The 20,923-nt window shown below is 45.5% G+C and overlaps 1 protein-coding gene across 3 annotated transcripts in view; it reads right to left on the reverse strand.

Annotated features, from left to right (window-relative positions):
* Nucleotides 1–20,923, reverse strand: part of ZNF827 (zinc finger protein 827) — a 635,524-nt gene that overhangs the window by 65,734 nt on the left and 548,867 nt on the right. For all 3 annotated transcript variants that reach the window (XM_078676888.1, XM_078676891.1, XM_078676890.1), the window contains exon 10: nucleotides 3,828–3,999. In XM_078676888.1, the coding sequence (XP_078533014.1) occupies nucleotides 3,828–3,999 (172 nt within the window). The remainder of the gene's footprint in view (nucleotides 1–3,827; nucleotides 4,000–20,923) is intronic.

Here is a 20,923-nt window from a genome sequence, read left to right on the forward strand (position 1 = left end):
GGAGGAAAGTACGCTTTACAAATACAATTGTTATGTTATGTTGTGAAGAGAATAAATTTAGCACCACCATCACCATATCCTCCGAACATTCCTGGAGCTGTGAAGCCTCAATCTATAGAAGAAAATCATGACTTCTGACTCCTGGCTCCTCCTGGAAGATGAGGAATCACACAAGGAACCCTAAATCCTGCTGTCACCCAAAAAATGGAGCTGCCCTTCAAGGGTCAAATTGTTCGCCTCCTGTTTACTTGCTTCAAGGACACAAACAACAAAATGACTCCTGACACCAAGAGGGCCCAGCTGACTAAAGATGACTGGATCCCAAAGAAGTTTTCTGGAGAGAGACCTGGTGTCAAGAAGCCTTCAGGACCAGAAGAAGCTTCCTCAGCAGCTGAAGACTGAGTTTGAAGTTAAAAACCTTTGACTGGGACAACTCGATTGTTGTAAACAACCTCAGATCCATCATGGTCAGACTGTGCATAGGTCCAGGTCCACCACAAACTGTTGTTTCTCCATAGTGCCTGACTTATTTTAGGTCCTTTTGGCTTAAATCTTTAAACATTCATATCTCAGGTTCCCTTTACCATATTTTTGATGATTTTTGTGTCTTTTTACTCATTAAATGTTTCTCTATGTTTCTAAAGAAGTTGTATTGTGCTGTGATTTTTACTTCAAAATTATTGTTACTGCTTGAACTTAGTACTGTGTTTTAACCTAACCAGAGTGGGTTTATAGAGCTGGCAGGGGTGCCCCAGCTCAAATTAATAACCCTGTTTCTGAAAGACACCCGCATTAATATTTGAGAACGTCACTTGTTTTCCTTGATGAGACTTTGACCCAGAGCCGAAAAAAGAAAGAAAGAAAGGGAGAAGGAAGGGTATAAGAGAACAATGCTAAAAGGTGACAAATAAAGAACGTAGGTGAAAGTAATTGGGTTACTGGATGAGGGGGTGAAACCCTATTCAAGCAGGAATCACAAACCTTGTCAGGGTGACGTCTCAAGCAACCCCAAATTAAACTGTGCTCAGCCCCCTGGTAGCTTAGCACAGAGCAGTCAGGCTTAACTTAGAGGCAGTGTATAAAACATTTCAACCTGTAATAAAGTGCTAACACGACACAAAAAATCCCACAACAAATTAGGAAAACAGAGTATTTTTTAATAAATAAAACAAGACAAAAATGACAAACATCCAATCAGTAGAACCGTAGATAGGCATGTTTAAAGATTTCAATGAAAATAGCACGAAAAAGCACAAAGCACCAACTGTGGATATTTGGCATTGCCAGACTGGGACAAAGTAACACGTTCATGCCGACCGCGATGGACGTATAGGCCGGCTACACGGTCCCATTGGGGCCCGCTAAACAAGAGTAACTTGAATCCTGGTTGCGGAACGTTGCAAGTGCCCGTGTCAATGATGCGTCATACCGCCAGGGCGATGCGAGGTCCAGGCACAGCGTTGGTTTCGGGGATCTGTGAGGGGCTGATGCGAAGTCCTGCATTGAGGATGAGTCATACATCGGCTGCTTCCAAAGAACTGCAGGGCTTGCGATGCGGAGTCCTGCGTCGTCATCGGGGATGCCATTGATGAGGGACTTGCGATGAGAGGGCCTACGTAGAGGAAGTGCCGTGCAACTGAGTTTCTAAAGAGGCTACGGCAGTGATGCAACAGGAAAATCCACAAAGCAGAGGCAATGCATCAGTTCTGCTAGGGATAGAACCCCGCAGCAAAGGAGATGTGTTGGTTCTGCAGGGTCTACATATGGGCTAGCAGAGTACCTTCAGGCCCACTTTCAAGGGTCCAGGATTGGGGTGGCACCAGGAGGCTGGGTAGGACTCACATTTGCAGAGTCCAGGTGCAAGTTACAAATAGACTAGCCCTTGGAGTCACTCTGGTGGTCCTGGGTACAGGTTTCAGGTCCATCTACTTCTCACCCAGGCAAGAGGGTAGCAGGGCAGTAGACCAGCACAGTTGTTCAGCAGTCCTTCAAGTTAGCAGTCCAGCAGAGTGGTGGTCCTATCAGCAGCACGGCAGTCCTTCTTCCTGGCAGAGTCTTCCACAAGACTAGAAGTGAACTGAAGAGTTGGTGACTGAGGTCCAATATTTATACCTGGTGCCTCCTTTGAAGTGGGAGAAACTTCTAGAGGTTTCCATTTCAAGTGCAGAGGTTTCCTGTCTCTCTCGCCCAGGCTTCAGGCTAACTACAGGGGGTATGCAATCCTTTGTATGAAGGCAGGACAAACCCTATTCAGGTGTCGGTGTGGTTGTACCTTATTCCGTCCTCCCATCCTGCCAGTGATGGCCCATCAGGTACACCTAAGCTCTCTATTGTGTGAGGCTGTCTAGGACAAACACCAACTGCCAACTACATCTAATCATGTGACCCAGAGACAGGCTACAGGCACTAAGGGGCTAAGGCAGGAAAATGCTAGCTTTCTAAAAGTGGCATTTTCAAAACTGTAATTCATAAACTGACTTTACCAATAAAAAAGGGGTTTTGTTACAATTCCAAATACACCAAACATGAACTGTTAACCTGCTCCCATTTGGAAGATATCCTTATTAAGTGAAATATGGCAACTCCTGTGTTATCCTATGGGAAAGGCAGGCCTTGCAATAGTGAAAAATGCATTTAAGAGTTTTCCACCATTAGGACATGTAAAACTTAAAAGTACATTTACGACTTTTTAAATATATTGCACCCTGCCCTGTGGGATGTTTAAGGCCTACCCTAGGGGTGACTTAGATATATTAAAGAAGAAGGTTTAGGCCAGAAAAAACATTAAATTTGCCAGGTCGAATTGTCAGCTCAAAACTGCCCACACAGGCTGCAATGGCAGGCCTGAGACATTTTTAAAGGGCTACTCACGCGATGGCACAATCCGTAACACTGTACTAGGGACTTACAAGTAAGTTAAATACACCAAATGGGGAGAAACCAATGTTACCATGTTTTAAGGAGTGAGCACACATACTTTAGCACTGGTCAGAAGTGGTAGAGCGTACAAAGCCCTAAGGCCAACACAATCGAGAACAGAAAACATTTGGAGGAGTAAGGCCAAACATTTAGGGGAAGATCACCTAAGGCTGACAGATTTAACAATAGGAATGAAAATGAACCTGCAAGAGTGTAATAAACTGACAGGAAGTGTACAGTGGTGAAGGAAAGAGGCCTGAGGTAGAATTAGCAGCCTTGATATTGGGCAACCTCAGTATTCGGCAGCCTCAGTCGTGGGATCCTAATAAAATATGTGCATGCATGCACATATCATTTTGCAAACTAAGCACTGAGGGCCATATATTCCTGTCGTTCACCTTTAATATCTCTTTCTTCTTGCTCCAATCAGTCACAGAATGTAAGTTTAAACTATCTGATAAATATCTAAACAGCATTTCAATACAGAACCTAGATAACTTGTGGGAAGATAACACAAGGCAGATAGAAGGGTGCAGTATTTCAGTCACTGTCCTCTCTCTCCATGACTGTGAAATCTATTTAAGAATGTCTGTGCAACAGCTTGATCTGAACTCACCTTGCAATCACCGTACAGGAGGCAGGACTCAATACACATATTTTGGAAACAGAGATTGAAAAGATTTATTGCACTTCAGTCATAACTTAGTTTTAGAACTCATGATTGTTATCTGTCACTATGAGTGCACTGCTGGAAACTCACATAGTCAAACACTGTGAATCATAGTTAGCATGAAACTTTGCTATTTTCAATTGTGGAGTAAGGAAGTCAAGACCATCAGGTTTTCATTTCCTTGACCATCAATTAAGGTACTCTGGCTAGGCCAATTTCCTAAGCAGTAGTTCCTTACCTGTAGAAATAGGAGTGCTTCTTTCCATCTCCCGCGTCCGAAATGACAGCGCTGACGATGTCCTCCGTGTCGGTACTCACTAGCTTCACAGAATGGACAGTCAGGTGCTGATTCAGGTTTGCACGGCACTTGGCAGCGTATGGGCACAAATGGCATTTGTATTTCCTTTCTTCTGCAAAAAAGACATATCTCCTTATTTTCCTACTTATTTATTTATTCATGTATTTGCTTAATTAATATCACTTTCATGAAGTGGAAATGGGGCACCAAAGTACATCAGCTTTATATAAGATTAATCAAAGAATACAGAATAAGATAAAACAGCCAATATTAATAGGATTAAAGAACAATATTAAGTAATCTAATTTGTAGTTCAGTTTGAAAAGGCCAGGTTCAAATATTACTTGAAAATGGGTATGCATGAGTGTATTTATAACCGCTAACGAACCGGAAGTAGGTATGCACAATAAGACTAGGAAGTGCGTTTCAGATCGAAAACTGAAACCAAGGGCCGGCCTGTGACATGATCTTTGACTCCGAAGCCCAGATATTTGCATTTGCAACTTATCCTTACTTCTTAGGCCTCTGGACGTTGGCAAGATTACCATTTTAGCACAAGGAAAACTAGATGATGAAATGAAGATAGGTAAACAATGTAGGTGTCTAAATACTAGGGTTATTTGTACAAACCTTATTCCATTAACCAACCTCGCAGCAAACCAGAAAGTCCATAGAGCTTAATGTACTCATGCCGCTTTGCAAGGGAATATAAGTAATTTGCACACCAACTGGGGTTTGCAAACAGTCTGTGATGCAACCTATGTTCAAAATGATTGACTCTTTCAATCACACCCAGCTGCAGAACCACCTGCTTAATGAATATTAAGAAGGCAAGTGACTATATGATCCCCCTGCAATTGACAGCAAATGCAAGAATAGTGGCCTGTAAAGGACAAAGGCCTCTCTGTAGGTGCTTTTACATTACCAACAGTCAATGGCCATTATATGGGGGGGGGGGATGCTGCTTTAAAAGTAAATGTTTCTCATTTGGGGAGACATTTGTGGGAGCAGGCAGCTTCTCCTTTGCAAATGTGTTACCATCCCAACTTGGTACCTTTTCCATGGCTTGGGATTGCACAATCCATTGACGCATTTTATTAGGAATCGCAATTAAGAGGGGACACTCCTTTCACGGCCCTTCTAATTGTGATACATATTGAGTCGCAACAGCCATTTTGGGAGTCAGAAAGGCTTTTCCAACTGTCAAAAATGCCTTTGATAGATTGCATGCTCTGAACGTATGCAGTCAAAACAACTGCGATTTTGCAAATCGCAGACTTTGAAAAAGCAAGATACAATGATACAGTCGGCCAAGAATGATTTCAAATTATGTGTGACATAACTAGAGATTGAAAAACAAGAATGCTGCTCAATGAACATGAACTACTTGTTCATCATTAGAACAAACTCCTAGACCTGACCCTCGATTTGCAGGCCACAGCAAACGGGTAAATTAAAAAATACAGGATCAAAACCAGCATACTACTTCCCTGAAAACATGCAGGTTTTAGGTTATAGAACGTCAGTTTCCAGTCTGATGCAATACTGGGGCACATTCTGTTAGTAGTTCCCAGATACTAGATACTACAGGGAAACCATGGTCAGGATCAAACCACTCTTAACTCCATCAACTTCCTCAAACTCATTACATCACCCAACCAACTTAAGGCACTGTAAGAATATAAGTTCAAAGGAGCTTAAGGTACTATAATAATTAACTAAACTATAAAACTATAACTGGTGAATTTCAATAGGGTTTTTTTTTAAAAATATTAGTTCTTGTGTCATTCAGTCAACTAACTCCAACATCACTTTAACCTTTGTTTTTTTTCAGTGACGTTCTCCGATTCTGACGTAATTTAAGATCTTATAACCACACCTAACTATAACACAACTTTAACCCTTGGTTTCTTCAGTACATTCCGGTGGGGTGGGGGTTTTATCATATTGTAAATGTGGGCAATGGTACTGTGAATGGCATGTGCCCATGAGCGTACAAGCTTGGGCAGAAGGCCTAGCTTCTGACCAGACATTGTGCCCAACTCTCTGCAATTATCCAACCTGACCCCCCTATGCACAGAACCTCAAGTTGTGTGCATAATAGATTGGATGCAAATGTTTGTCTGGGGGCAATTTGATTATTATTTTTTTATAGGTTTTTGTTAAAACTATTTTTGTCTTTAGTAAATTGCCGCTCATTTAAAAAACGTAGCTTAGACATCTATGATGTCCTTATTGACCACCAGCCAGATCTGGTGTTTTTAACAGAGACATGTTTGGATGAAGCGTCGGCTCATGAGATTTTGGAGGCCCTCCCACCAGCATACAGTCTACTGAGAATTGATAGAGGGGTCCAAAGAGGGGGGGGGGGGGCATTGCAATGGTGTATAATACTAAGTTTGAGTGCTCAATGGAACAAGTAAAAATTAGTCATTGTGAAGCTGGCCTCTTTTCTATTAAAATCTCCCCTGAGTGTACTATCATGGGCTATCTCATATATCGCCCTCCTGGGGGTTCTACACAGTTTGCTGAAAGCCTACTGGAATTAGTGATCCAACCGGCCTTACGCCATAGTAAATTCCTTGTACTAGGCGACCTCAATTTACATTTTGAGGATGCGAAATGTGCAGAGGCCCAATCCATGATCTCCTCTCTGGAACCCCTGATGTTCACTCTTTCGGGTGAGATGCCAACGCATCAGGCGGGTCATCTGCTGGATCCTATATTCTCCAATTGGAATGGAATTAGGGTGTTTCCCCCTATCAGAATCTTGTGGTCAGACCATCACCTCATTCCACTTACAATAGCAGGCAGATCCAGTAGGGAAATACCCAAGAGTCCTATCCTACCCACGTAGGAACTGGAAAGATTTTAGTTAGGAGACATTTGAATCTACGCTAATGCAGGGAAAGCCCCCACTTAGTAAAACTTTTAAGGAAGCAAGGAAGGAGTACGATGAATGGATATCCAAGGCTTTAGACAAGGTGGCTCCATGGACTCTAAAAGCCCCGGTACGTAGGACTAGGTCCGCCCATTGGTACAACGAGGAACTGTGTGCAGCTAAAGCTAGATGTAAAAAATTGGAACGCCTGTGGCGTAAAGACTTTGACAATGTCTGTAAAGAGTCATATAAGAACAGACTGAAGGACCATGGGCGGATTAATAAGGCGAAAAGACTATTCTTCAAAGAGAGGATCGAATCTGCTGAAAACTCTTCCAATGAGCTCTTTTCAATCTATAAGGAGCTCACGGCACTCACTAGGATAGAGACTAAAGATCTTGTCTCCACTGAGATATGTGAATCTATTGCTGATCACTTTGTAAATAAAGTGGAGCAGATATACGTGTCTTTTCAGCAGGGTCCAGCTGAAGAAGTTTCGACCAGGGACACCGACTCAGGGCTTACTAAGAATGTATGTCTTAATGAATTCACGGTGCTCCCGAGGGAGGAGTTGATAAAGATAATCATGAGCATCCAGTCAGAATCCCCTATGGATGTTGCCCCTCATAAAATCCTTAGGAACCACGTTCACCTCCTAGGGAACCACATAGGCAATCTGGCTTTCCTCTCCTTCCAAGAACGACAGGTACCTGATGAATGGAAACTCGCTCAGGTAGTCCCGATTAAAAAGAAGACTAACCTGCGTATCTCCCACTTGGATAACCTCAGGCCCATTTCCCTGCTACCATTCTGTGCCAAAGTGGTGGGAAAATTGGTTAATAACCAGTTGGTTAAATTTGTGGAGGATAATCATCTTCTACACTCCTCCCAATCTGGTTTTAGGGCAAAGTATTCTACTGAAACTGCCCTCCTTTTCTCCACAGAATTGCTTCGCCAGAAAGTGGATGAAGGACAGACTGCCGACCTGATATTGCTGGACTTGAGTGCAACATTTGCTACTGTATCACACTCTAGACTTCTTGCCCGTCGGAGCGAGATAGGAGTTGCCGGGATGGCACACGAATGGAAGGCTTCCTTCCTGGCGGATAGAAAATTCCAAATACACTGTCCCCCCTTCAGATCCACGCCCCGAACTTTGAAACAAGGGGTCCCGCAGGGTTCCATTCTCAGCCCTGTGCTATTCAATCTGTATATGGAACCCCTGGCCAGGATGGTGGAGTCTTATGGGGTGGATATCGTATCATATGCGGATGATACGCAACTGGTGGTTACTCTATCTCACAACCCGGTTGAGACGGCAGATAATTTTTCTGCTTGTCTTGTGGCACTGGCAGCTTGGATGAAGTGCAATTGCCTCCGCCTGAACGGGAATAAGACCGAACTACTTGTGATTGTTTCCTCTCCTTCAATCTGGACATCAGCTTGGTGGCCCGCTGACTTAGGTCCTACACCCTCCCGTTCTGATACTGTGAAGAACTTGGGTGTTCTTTAGGATTCCAATCTCTCATACTCCCAACACATACATACATACATACATAGGCAAGATGGCGGGGAGGTGCTATGGCATACTGAAGGTCCTGCGTAAAATCCTGGATCTGTTACCTATTACTGTAAGGAAAACCTTAATCCATTCCCTGGTCACGTCCCATCTGGATTATGGGAATGCACTGCTCTGTAGCCTCAGTAAAAAGGGACTGAACCAGCTGCAGTGCGTCCAAAATGCGGCGGCCAGGCTTGTTCTAAAGTTGCCAAGGAAGTCTTCGGGAAAACGTGCATTACAGATCTTGCACTGGCTCCCCATGCAGGAACGCATCCGGTTCAAGGCCATGTGCATTAGTCATCGTATTGCACACGGCAAGGGCCCGACCTACCTCCATAGGATGTTAACTATTTATCGTCCAAATCGCTACTTGAGATCTATGGGCAGTATGCAGTTCTCGATACCCCGCATTCAAAAGCACGGATGGGTGGGCGTTTCTTCAGGTTTTTGGCCAGCAAACATTGGAAAGAACTCCATATTGAATTGCGGATGGAACCGTCGGAAACTAGGTTCCGGCAGAAATTGAAGACCTACCTGTTTCCTGAAGATTAGTATTCATTCAGGGTTTCTACTCTTCTTTTCCCTTCTCCATGGTTTGATTTTTGGTTGGAGTAGTGTTGGTATGCATCCTAGCGCGGAGACGCACTGTTCTTAGTGTATTCAGGCGCTTAATAAATGTTTTTATTATTATTGATTTGGAACTTTTTTGAAACGTTTTTAATTGTTAATCTTCTATATTTTTTACTTAATGTTTTATAGAACATATTTTTTTATGTTTCAATTCTTTATGGTACTTTTTCAGTGGTCTTCTATGACTTTGGAAAACATGTGGTTGTTCTCTCCAGAAGCCACAACTTTGAAGCAGTGATTATAATATGTAGCGAAATGCTGCATACTGTCATAGTCTTACTGTTGGTGTTGTTGTGGTTGGCGTTGTACTTCAATGGAGGCAATTACTTCAGGCTCTGCTCCTTGTCTGGTTTGATCACACTCTGCTTGAGCTATGTGGTTGGGAGTACTGGCCAGCACTGCGTCTATGCAGCACACAAGGTGGGGCAAGTAATTTGCTGTGCATTAATATTTAAAAAAGAACTGCCTCCCTGACGATTTTTTTGGGTCTAGCTGGTTATGCTGCTGCTGATGTCAAAGGCAGCCCAATTAGGTCATCATCTTGCAATAAACCAGCTGTAGTAAGGTCACCAGATTGCTGCTTCTGTGGAGTTGAGGCTGAAGCCATGATCCACTCAGATTGTCTGCACAGCAATGTGGCTCTGAAAATACCAATATGGAAATGGTGTTCTAATATTTGTTTATTTTTCCCCCCAAAGGCCGTGGACTTATTTTTTGAGTAGTGTACCCTTAGTGGCCAATTAGATGTCTGCTTTTATTTTTATTTTTGGGGGTGTGGCCTTCGTACTGTGGTAATCACATGGGACCCATACATCACTTCTGAGGGGCATTCACTTCCTTCCCGTGCAATCATATGACTAGCCAGGCTGGAGAAAAGAAAGTTTCAGCTAAAGTGGTCACAGAGAATTCAGCAGGGGTACTTGGAAGAAGTTTTCTTTTGGCACATCAGGTATGATGAAGATTCTGAACGTGTGGCACAGTCATCAGTTGAATATTGCAAATAGGATATGGGAAGAGGAAGAGAGGGCTTCAACATATTCTATTGCAGGTGTATCTGATCAATTTAGAAATCCTGTACTGCCACAAATCCTAACATTATATGATCCCTTTCTACTCCAATATAGAGGTATACTGCACCAAGTGCTGTAAGGTGATTTCTGTGGGAGAGCAATGCTTGAGCTCAGGATGAGCTTATGGCTGCACAGCAAACTCAGGGTGAAAAGCAATGTAAGTTTGTATTTATTTGTATTTTTTTTTTTAGTTCAGCCTCAAAAAACTGAAAAACGGTGTTTAAACCACCTCAAAAAGGTTCTTCTTAGAACCACCTTTAATTTAAAAATAATGTATGCTGGTAGTCATGTCTGTGTTTAAAGTATATTCAGCCGGGTGTAGCAGGAGTTGGTCATAGGGTCTTGTGCACTCTACCCACTGAAGGACACCCTGTCTAACCCTTTGGCCACATGCACCAGGGGTTGGTCATAGGACCAACAAGCCAGGCCAACCCCATGGAGCAGCCAAATCCCACTGTCTATAGTCTTTCCCCAAAAATATTTTCAGTCTGCGATATTCATGCAGTACAACGTGGTTCATGCCGAGTCCCACTCTAATACTACAGTACAGCGTAAAAATCAGAAAAAATATTTTTAATCTTAATTACATGGGGGGTCCCTATGAGACTGGGGGTCAAGGTCTGCTCACCATGCCCCCTTTTGTGGCCTTTTTGCTACAAATTCAGGACTCTGGGACCATGTTCCCAAGACCTGTATTGGCAGCATCAACATTTTCTTCTGTGTAGCGCTCAACTTATCAGTTTATTTTGGCAGCCCTGCAAGACGAAAATGGCTAATGGGAGAAAAAGCTCACTCGACCACTCATAACCAGATTAAAAAAATAAAAAATGTTTTTATGCTGCAAGGCTACTGTGGGACCAACCTTCCGGATATACCTAACTTTTTCTGAGGGTTAACCCGAAGCCCTCTCTAAAGGCAAATTTTTCAAAAACGGCTGAACAGATTTACACCAATTCACAAAAAGCACACATTCAGAGTAAAGTTGTAACTGTTTGCCTAACTGGTGTAACTCCATTCAGCCATTTTGTTCTGTATCAGATAGCAAAGTTTCCTATTGGAATTAACATGTGAAATCAAACTTTTGGGAACCCCTTTTTCTTGTCCCCCACTTGACGGATTGGCACAAAACATTTCATGAAGGAGCTAAGGAGGACAAAGATTCTTTTTTTGCCTTATTACATTTAATTAGTGCTAATTTTGATTGGGACCAGGCAAGCAGTTTATGTTTGGTATCTATGAAATTGTAGTGAAAACTCCTCTTTACTGGTAAAGTCAGATTTTACATATCAATGTTGGTAATGGCACTTTTAGAAAGTTGCAAAAAGAACAATTGATGCACGGAATGTGGAACAATGTCAAACACTCACCCCAGTCAAAGATATGGGCCTAAATCCATAATTTTTTCACTCACCACACCTTTCCAGTTTAGACCCATCCTCATTCAAATCAGTCTTGACCCTGCTTCCCATGGGAAAAGTCCAGCCTGAAATGCAAAGCCAGGTCCACTCTGGACCGGAAACAAGCCTCCCAGGACCAGTTTTGAGGTTTCACCACTCATCAGTCAGGATAGTTTGAATCCAGTGTCATGGCAAGCCCGGGACCCACGTCTGGGTATACCTGTCCTACTCAGGGTGAAAAATGCGAAACGAACAATTGATGGACGGAATGTTGAACATTGTGAAACACTTACCCCCAGTCAAAGATCTGGGCCTAAATCCATTGTTTGCTTGCTCACTACGCAATTCCAATTGGATCCCATCCACGTGCAAATCAGTGTTGCTGTACCTGGAAGGGCTGGTTTACTGCCTGGAACCTCATTTGAATCTCAGAGGTCAGCCCTACTGTTTGAACCCTACATCTTCACCTGAACCCAAGACTACCAGAGTGACTCCAATGGCTAGTTTGCTGTACTCGTGTTCAGAGCCAAAGGGACTTGAAAGGCTCCTGTCATCTTGAACCTGCACCTCGACCCAGCCTGAGGGAGTCCTGGACCACCAAGTGGTGTCCCATGAGTCATGGGCCCTTGGCTGTGGTGCTAAACATACCCAGATCGCCAAAATCCAAAACTGAGGTCTTAGAAAATTTTTGGTAAAAACTGCTCTGAGAACGAGGGGAGACCAGGACCAACCTGCTTGTCTATCCGCCCAAGGTGCATTGCTGGTCAGCCTGACTTCACCGTTGCTCTGTCTACGTTCTTCTCCAAAACAGCAAATCCTGTTTACTGGTCCTTTGCCAAAGGAACAGCCGACTACAGCCTCCTGCCGCGTCTCGCTGGAAATTTTTGACTTACATAAAAAAAGACTACGTCCAAACGCAGAAATCTGCACCGCGGCTTCAACCCAAGGCTCCCCAACGACGATGCTACCTCTTTGGATACTGTTTGTAGCCTTGCCCCGCTGAACTTTATCTTCTCTGAACATTTTCCTCAAATGTATTCAAAGTCCAAACGTAAATGCAGACTGGGCTTAATCCACTTTTTGTATCGAACCGTGCTCCATCATGGTCAGCCATATTTTTCGACTTTGACCTGGTCAGTAAAGCATAATGTCTTTTTATTTCAAATTTTGTGTACTCCGGTACCCCAATATTGGTTCTTTACAGGTGTTTCAAGTTACTTTTCCCTTCTTTTCATGTAGCATCATCCCTACAAATGTTACTGACTACCTACAACTCATAATATATACCTAAGAGCTACTGTACCTGCAGATTATCAGCATGTTTCTGATGTTAATCAGGTAAAATTCTGATAGTTTAACCAGAGAAAGATTATAGAGGTTTACTCACTATATCAGTACAGGTTACAACAACTTCTATTGTTGAGACATTGCTAAAAAAAGTAACCTGGCCCAACTCCTGCCCCCATCCATGATGTAATCATGGTGTTGACTTAGCAACTTCAAGAAGCATATGATCAAAGCCTGATCTGGCGGGGAAGTAGACGGATCGATCGTGTGTTCCGGTGCCGGACAAGAGTGTGTTACTGTATGCATATGCCTTGATGCCACACTATGCAATGTTTAATGTCATTGCTCTTTTATGCGTTTTACCCGCTATGAAAAGATATTTTACATCTACTGACGATCGCTTGGACTGAATTCCACTCCATTGTTTTTCAACCTCTCTCCGAATCTAGACCTGCCAAATGCAAATCTGTCTTGGACATGGCTGAACTATCACATCAGGGCCTTGCTCACGATGCCACAGCATCCAAGCTATACCTCACTGAAAAGGCCTACCATGGCATTGCTGGTGCTCCCGTCTGGATGGGCCTCACCTGGCAGCTCGGGATAGGCTGTTCCTATCAGGAGCAGGATCAGTACTCATTTGCATATGGCGTCCTCTTTCTAGAGTGACATAGTTGGGAAAAAATTATGAGCAGGAATCCGGCCCAGAGCAATTGCCAGTGGTTTAAACTATTCACAGGCATTTTTGCTATTAACTCTTATGAGCATTACCATGTCAAATCCTAGTATTATATAGTGTGCTTTTTTCAGGTGTCCAGGTCTGCAGAACATTCGTTTTAGCTCTGTCCCCTAGGGCATCAGGATGTGCTGATTAACCAGCTATGGTTGCGTGCAAATTATATTGCAAAAATAAATCTTGTCACTTAGTTGATAGTTGAATGATGAATTTTTATTCAATAGTTACATATTTTGCTTAGATGTTGTTTTCACATCTCTTTATATATCCATCATTTAATTTCAGAATCATTGCTTTAACAATCTGAATCGTCAAATGGTTCCTTTATTCCCAATGCATTTCGGCGCTCTGCGCCTTTGTCAAGGGATTAATCTATCAAAGAAAACAACGAATGTTCTGCAGACCTGGATTATTATTCAAGCACTCGAGAGTAGTGGGTGACACCTAGGAGCACCGAAAAAGCAAGCAACCAATTATTCACCTGGCAGTGCACATCCCTGCACCACAATTGTATCATATAACTTTCTACTCTGGGATAGTAGCACGCAAACAAAAAGAAAATGCAATTTGAGGAAATCACGCAACTAACAGACATCAGAGCCGATACGTTTGCATTTACAGCTGATGCAAGCGCTCAAATATATTCGTTAATTCAAGAAGATACGACAGAATTTGCCACCGTCAAAAACAAAGAGCAGCATGTAAGACAACTTTTGTATTTAACTCGTAAACAGATCAACCAACGCCTCCACGCCAACACCATGATCAGATATCACAAAGCACAAAGAATTCCGAGAGGCCTCCGGATATCCCTCAAACCATCACTTTGCAAAAACACCAAACAGTTCACAGACAAGTGGTATGCAATATTAAACAAATGTAGTCTTGATCTCATTCTTTGAATCATAGAAGAATTATCCAAAATCTTGGAAGAACTAGACACGGAAATCAATAATGCCAAAGATGAATTAAACAAACTCATTACACCGGAGGAACTAACAAATATTCTTGCTGATATACAAAGCCAACTAGCGAAACACACACAGGAGGTGAATGACAGGAAAATAAGGGCGATTCCACAAACATCATTTATCTCTTAAGTTGCCCTTGCGACAAGCAATATGTGGGACAAACAGAAAGGAAACTAAAAGTAAGGCTCAACGAGCATAAAAGCAACATCAGAACCAAAATGACAAAATCGTCCATAGCCACGCACTTTGTAGAGGCACAACACCAAATTGATGATTTGAAGGCTTGTATCTTGGAACAAGTGGATAAAGTACCAGGAAGAGACAATAGGAAAACTTTGATCAAAAGAGAAAATCATTGGATTTATTTTTTGCAGACTATGAAACCTAAAGGGTTCATTGATAGGATTGAATTTGCGTGTTATTTGTGAAGAAGACGATATCTGACATGCTTACTGGGTGGAATATTTGAAATATTGATAAATGCAGTATTGAGGCGATCAAATAATACACTGTGCCTTTAAGAGTAGTTTAGATGCATAGGGAGGCTCGGTCCTTTTAAATACACGAACAACACGCCCGCGTCACATGCATCACTCCCAGCATGCACAGAGTGTAGAAACGGCCCGAGAACGCCAACACGGTAAGCGCCACTCTCCACGGAGGGCTCACCACACCATTTAGAGAGCTCTTGTCTCTCGTATTTAATTAATTACGTTATCGAGAAAGTAACTTTATTGCCGTAAAGGGTGGGTTAAGCTGTAAATGCGCACCGCGAGTCAGCCAGTAATACGAAATGCTCAGTTAGATTACTGAAGGTTTTTTTTTTTTTTTAAACTAACACTGGGGAGGTAGGATAGCACATGTAAGTAAACTGAGAACACAGGTTAAGTGTATGTATTTTTTGGAGACTTACAGCTACGAGTTAAGCACTTGAGGAGTATCAGAATTAACTACATGCACCATATATGTGAAAAAACGGTGGCATATGATCATTTGAGTAATGAAATGTATTATAGTTGTTTTCTTTGATAGATTAATCCCTTGACAAAGGCGCAGAGCGCCGAAATGCATTGGGAATAAAGGAACCATTTGACGATTCAGATTGTTAAAGCAATGATTCTGAAATTAAATGATGGATATATAAAGAGATGTGAAAACAACATCTAAGCAAAATATGTAACTATTGAATAAAAATTCATCATTCAAGTATCAACTAAGTGAAAAGATTTATTTTTGCAATATAATTTGCACGCAACCATAGCTGGTTAATCAGCACATCCTGATGCCCTAGGGGACAGAGCTAAAACGAATGTTCTGCAGACCTGGATTATTATTCAAGCACTCGAGAGTAGTGGGTGACACCTAGGAGCACGGAAAAAGCAAGCAACCAATCATTCACCTGGCAGTGCACATCCCTGCACCACAATTGTATCTTTTTTCAGGTGTGGCATCTAGTTAAGACATGATATCTTTTGTGTCACAGAACATAGGATCCTTAACCACAAACAATGAGTGGAATGAATTAATCAAGACAACAAAAGCTATTGAGTGGAAAGGTTGGACCTAAAACAGTAGGTACAGTCCATGTTATCTCTGACTTGGAACACAAAAACCCATAGACTAATTTCATGATGGGTTGCCCGGACATGGTCCCATGCTCAATGTGCCCTCGGTTCCAATCTGCACGGCACTGAAGGCCCAACATGGCTAAAATTAATCATGAGTAGTTTGTGTTCCAATTCAGAGCGGATGTTGCCTGTCACTTCAGGATGGACAGTGCTCAGTGGACCAAGACTGAGTTAGCATGGTTTGTCCATGTGTGGAGTGGTGTAGTGGCAGAAAAGTGATGCAGTGGAATATGGCCTAAGAGAGAGAGAGGTGTGGCACAGCGGCCAGGGTGGCTGAATCCGGAGCGTGGGGCTCACGGTTCGATTCCCAGCGCTGGAGGCAGATCAGCTCAGTATCATGTGACTCTGGGCAATAGCTCACTTGATCTCCCCAATGGCCCCCAGCGCCTTGAGACACTTTCGGGTGATTAGTTCGCACTTTACATATACCGGGTTACTTATCTAAGTGATGTCTACTGCAAGCAGCTTACCTATTCCTTTTTGTTGTTTCAAATGAATCAACATATGTGGAGAGACAGGCTGCGCAGGAACACAGACTGGAAATGATGAAGCACAACAATGGGTCAACTGAACACTTAATATTTTGGGTAGACAATATCGGGTAGTATTTGTGGGTTTGGTTGTAAACATAAGCGAATATTCCGGTTGATTCATTAATTCCTTTCTCCTTCAATATACCATTACATCGTTTGCTGATGATCTTTCAGTTGTTTATTACAACTATTATACTTAAATTGTCTTTGTGTCTTTGCCTTACAATCAGCCTCACCCATCACAACTAAACTGCTATCGTTGTCAGAAAGTTTACAGCTGTTTACTTTAAAGTGTAGCACTGCCACTTGGTAAAACGTAACGTTTTAAGTGACATCCAATAAGTCACACAGCACCAAACTGTAAACAAAATAGGGCTTTGGGGGTGGGGCGGCTGACCAGCAAGAGGCCTGCCACCCCGGGGGGTTTTGGGGCCGGGGGAGGGGGGTAGAGCCCAGCACCGTATGTGGGCTGGTTTTGGGCTGTTTGGTAGCCTTGGGATGGGGTGGGCTAATTTTGGGCTGCATTTGGGCTGGTTTACTTTAAAACCGGCCATTTTGTGTCATAGGCCACCATTTCGGTGGCTTGTGACACAGCAGCCGGGCGGGGGTCGTGGCGGATGTAATTATTTTGGCCGCTGTGTCGCGTTGGGCGAGGGCGTCGATTTGGTTGTCCACGGGGGCCTGTATTGGTGCTGGGAGTCGCGGTTGTCAGCAGGAAAAGAGCAGAGGCGGACGGATTCGATGGCGCGCATCGACGATCCGGGGGTCATGGAGGCGCTATGGATCTGGGAGGAGGCGGGCCGCAGGGACTGGTGTGGCCCAATGGTGGCGTGAGGCCACCGCGGCACACCGCTGGCAATGCCACGGCAGCCGGCTTGGCGGTGGTGCCGCTGTGCGCACGCCCCGGGTAGGAAGTGGGGGGGCAATGCAGGGTTGGGTTAAAGGGCGGCGCGGTTGCGCCACGGCCAGGGTGCGGGGCATGAAGGAAGGGGCGAGCAAATCATGGGTGGTGGCAGCTAAGCCTCCTCTGCATTTCGTTGAGCGGGAGGGGGACGGGGGGGCTCACGGACAGGGGGGAAGGGGTTGGAGGTTGCACGAGGAGATGCTGGGGAGTGATGCAGAGGGTGTGGGGAGGGGGGCTCGGCTTGGGGGGAACTGGGGGGGACTCCCCTGATTATAGATGAAGCTGAGCAGCAGGGGGGGAAGGCTGGGGGTGTGGGAGTGGTGTGGGGGGTGGTGTCCTCCGAGAGGGAGGTGAGCATGGTGGGACCTAGCAGGTCTCCGTCACCGCGGGCGGCCAGGTGGGTGGTGGGCACCGGGGAAGGGGGTCAGAAGTTGAGAGCCTGGGGGGGAGGGTGGGGCTGGGGGCAGGGAGCTGTTTGTGGCAAGTGTACGTCAGGGGGTACGGGTTGGGGGCGTGTGGGGGGGGGGGCGGGAGACCCGTTTCGGGGGGGAAGGCCTTCGAGTGGGAGGGGTGGGGTGTCCAGTGGGGAGAGGGGGTTGGGCAGGTGCGGGGGGATTGGAGGCAGGATGGGCGCGGAGGGGGTGCATTCGGCGGGTGGGGGCGGGCGTGGGGGGTAGGGGGCTTTTGGGGGTTGGGGGGGGGGTTCCCAGGCATGCTGGACTCCACCTCTTGTTCATTGGCAGGGACACTGGGATAGGTGCTAGGGAGTGCAGCATGCGGCTCCACTTGACCGAGGGGATGGGCAGGCTCTGCCTGGTACGGGCGGTCGCGCTCCAACGAGCGACCATTCTTGGAAGCGCGCGGGGAGGCGGGCGGTGCACCCCGCCACTCCCACCCCGAAGGTTCGGGACGGCCGCCGGGGGTCGGGGATGGAGACAAGAGGCTGTTGATCAGAATGCGGAGTACTATTCAGCCATGAGAGGAAAGAGAGCTTGGATCTGGGGGACTTGATGTGGGTTTGTCGGCGGAAGGCGAGGTTGAGTGGAACGGCGCCCCTAAGGGCCGGACTGGGGACGAGTGGAAGGATGGGCCCAGTGCTGGGCAGGAGGTTGTGGTGCAATTGGACTATGTGGAGGATTCTGAGGAGGAGGGGGAGATCCGAAAAGGGCTGGGGGGGGTGAGGGGGAGCAGAGTAATGGTGTTGGTAGTGTGTTTCAGGTATGCCCACGGCAAGAAGCGCCGAGAGTGACGGCCCCCCCGGCTCCACTGGTTAGGCGGCGGGATCCAGTGACGACGCCGGCCTTGACGCCAGGTAAGGATGGTGGGGGAGCAGGGAGTGGTTTGGGTAAACCTCGGCTGTCGGTTGGTACGGATGCCGGAGAGGGGGATCCTGGGGTGTGCCTGTGAAGGGGGCGGTTTGTGAAGGATACGGGGGTAGGCACGGACGGGGCGCTGGCGGAGGACGGTGGGGGGTCGCGGAGCACTGGGGCGGGTGGCGTGGTTGGCGCGTGGGGGTTGCGACAACGGGCGGGGCGCCACCGAAGACAGAGGTAAGGAGAGTTGCGATGTCCCAGTGAGTAAGCTCCCCTATATGGGCATGGTGAACCCGCTGGGGGCGCGCCTGTCGCGGGGGACAGGGGAAAAGTTATGGACAGGAGAGTATGTTGAAGGCCGGAAACTCCTTCACAGGGAGCTCACAGCAAAGGAGGGGTCGAGGGAAGAAGAGCAGGCGCCCCAAAGTTCCCCTGACTACCGATCACTGGTCGGCGGCTGTCTCGATATATGCCGGTGTATATCGCGAGAGGTGCCCGGATAGGGCCATCGCTCTTGTCAAATACATGGATGTGCTCAGGCGGGTGCAGGCTACATATGGCGGTTATGCCTGGTCACATTACGAAGAGGAGTTCTGGGCACGCATGGCGTCGGACTCGGAAGCGAGATGGTGCGAGCTGGATTCCGATTTGTACCACCAGACCATGAGCGGGGCGGAGTGTGGCAGGACGAGTTATTCGGCCAGCGGTTTGCCGCTGGCGCCGCCCCCTTTTTTGGCATGATTCACCCAGGGTGGGGTAGGGCATAGTGAGAGCGCTCCACAGGCACCAGTCAGAGCATGCGGGGTTTTCAATAAAGGCGCCTACGCCAGGCCGGTGTGCCGTTTCCGGCATAAGTTTTCTACGTGCGGAAAGAGACACCCAGTGGGCGATGCTGGGGGGTCGGATGGTGGGCGCGGGGACAGCAGTTCGGGGCGGCGGGCAGAACAACTGGTACAGGGGCAGGTCACAGGGTCTATGAGTCAATTTTGCAGAACAGAGGGTACAGTGGTAGTTCATAGAGGCTATGAGTGCTTTTGACAGGGGTTAAAACACTGGGGAGGTAGGATAGCACATGTAAGTAAACTGAGAACACAGGTTAAGTGTATGTATTTTTTGGAGACTTACAGCTACGAGTTAAGCACTTGAGGAGTATCAGAATTAACTACATGCACCATATATGTGAAAAAACGGTGGCATATGATCATTTGAGTAATGAAATGTATTATAGTTGTTTTCTTTGATAGATTAATCCCTTGACAAAGGCGCAGAGCGCCGAAATGCATTGGGAATAAAGGAACCATTTGACGATTCAGATTGTTAAAGCAATGATTCTGAAATTAAATGATGGATATATAAAGAGATGTGAAAACAACATCTAAGCAAAATATGTAACTATTGAATAAAAATTCATCATTCAACTATCAACTAAGTGAAAAGATTTATTTTTGCAATATAATTTGCACGCAACCATAGCTGGTTAATCAGCACATCCTGATGCCCTAGGGGACAGAGCTAAAACGAATGTTCTGCAGACCTGGATTATTATTCAAGCACTCGAGAGTAGTGGGTGACACCTAGGAGCACGGAAAAAGCAAGCAACCAATCATTCACCTGGCAGTGCACATCCCTGCACCACAATTGTATCTTTTTTCAGGTGTGGCATCTAGTTAAGACATGATATCTTTTGTGTCACAGAACATAGGATCCTTAACCACAAACAATGAGTGGAATGAATTAATCAAGACAACAAAAGCTATTGAGTGGAAAGGTTGGACCTAAAACAGTAGGTACAGTCCATGTTATCTCTGACTTGGAACACAAAAACCCATAGACTAATTTCATGATGGGTTGCCCGGACATGGTCCCATGCTCAATGTGCCCTCGGTTCCAATCTGCACAGCACTGAAGGCCCAACATGGCTAAAATTAATCATGAGTAGTTTGTGTTCCAATTCAGAGCGGATGTTGCCTGTCACTTCAGGATGGACAGTGCTCAGTGGACCAAGACTGAGTTAGCATGGTTTGTCCATGTGTGGAGTGGTGTAGTGGCAGAAAAGTGATGCAGTGGAATATGGCCTAAGAGAGAGAGAGGTGTGGCACAGCGGCCAGGGTGGCTGAATCCGGAG

Source organism: Lissotriton helveticus, chromosome 2_1 (genome assembly GCF_964261635.1).
Source record: "Lissotriton helveticus chromosome 2_1, aLisHel1.1, whole genome shotgun sequence".
Classification (NCBI taxonomy): Eukaryota; Metazoa; Chordata; class Amphibia; order Caudata; family Salamandridae; genus Lissotriton; species Lissotriton helveticus.